We start from the raw sequence: 1,352 nt of genomic DNA on the forward strand, positions 1-1,352 counted from the left end.
TTTCTTCTAGTTCATTTAATGCTTACTCACATTTACTATATAATCAGTGCAAAAGATAAATACTAGTGATCTAACAAGTTCACTTGAAAGTTAACTCTCCACCTAGTGGTGGTACTTAATTAGATTCTAATGTATTGGTTTTGGAAATCCATGTTTTCTTATGTCAGAGATTTCTAAATTTAGTAAGGAAGGCTGTTTTTTATTTTTTATCTTTTTTGAAAGGAAAATTTATTGATGAAGTCTCTTAAAGAGATAACAAGCTAAACAACTTTCAAAAAAAGCAAAAGCATCCTCACATATGAAGATTGACAAGCATCTAAGGTAGTCTAATGTGCGAATAGGGAAAATGAAACATTATTGCATTTTAGAATTGTCTTACATGACAAGGAAAGTCCAATTGATAAATTCAATAAATAACAAACCCCTGCTAAGCTTCAGAGAAAAGATCTATTCCTGGTGGCTCGAGGAAGGTACTAAAGTTATCAGCTCTCAATACCCTAGCTTTAGCAAGATCGTCAACTACTAAGTTTATCTCCTGACTGATATGATTAAAGGTGACTCTCTTAAGTGATTTAGAATGAGTTTCAATGGCATTGGAGATTAGTTTCATACGCCAAGGAACTTTTCTATATCTCTCGTCTAAAGAATGACGTTAGAGGAATTGCTTTCTACTTCCAAGTTAGAGTTGAAGGCCCATGGAGAGGCAAGGAAAAATTTAAGACCTTGGTGAATGGCTTGAAATTTAGCAAAGTTGGAATCTTTTATGCCAATGTTGTAGGAGAAAGTACCTTCTATGATACTTTGGAGGTCCCAAAGGACTCCACCGATACTAACTGGCTCGGGTTTACCTTTTGCTACTCCATCAATATTCAACTTAAGTGTGCCTTGAGGACGAGGTGTCTAAGTGGAGTTCACTTTCAGCTTACTCTTTTTTCCCTTAACAATGGAAGTAATGGGATAAGTGAGGCATATATTAGATGAAAGACGCCCCAACTACCACTTGCTCTTACACCAAAGTGTGTGGCGTAAGAAGATAATATCAATAATCTAGTGAGAGTCAAAAGTCTTGTTCTCGAATATAATTTCATTACAACAAAGCCACAAAGACCAAAGGAAGGTGAAAAAGAGCATTCTCCAAGGATCTCTTTTTTGGTTTCGAATATATACGATAGGATTTTGATTGTAGCCTATACCGTACAAATATTCCTTGCACTACTTTAGATTGTAATTTATCCCTTAGAACATTAGGTACATGTTAATAACAAATGCATCAAAAAACACGTAGGTGCCTTACAAATGGCTTTCTTTCCAACGAAGCTTCATATGGAGTCACGAATGTTTAGCAAATATAC

At 35.2% G+C, this 1,352-nt stretch overlaps 1 protein-coding gene across 1 annotated transcript in view; it reads right to left on the reverse strand.

Moving 5' to 3' along the window:
* DRT101 (phosphoglucosamine mutase-like protein) overlaps positions 1–610 on the reverse strand; it is a 4,589-nt gene extending 3,979 nt beyond the window's left edge. Inside the window, exon 1 of the mRNA XM_021432793.2 lies at positions 497–610. Coding sequence (XP_021288468.1) covers positions 497–610 — 114 coding nt within the window. The remainder of the gene's footprint in view (positions 1–496) is intronic.
* Positions 611–1,352: the final 742 nt, after the last annotated feature.

The sequence above is a fragment of the Theobroma umbraticum genome, unplaced genomic scaffold (genome assembly GCF_002168275.2).
Source record: "Theobroma umbraticum cultivar Fairchild unplaced genomic scaffold, ASM216827v3 scaffold_67.0, whole genome shotgun sequence".
NCBI lineage: Eukaryota > Viridiplantae > Streptophyta > Magnoliopsida > Malvales > Malvaceae > Theobroma > Theobroma umbraticum.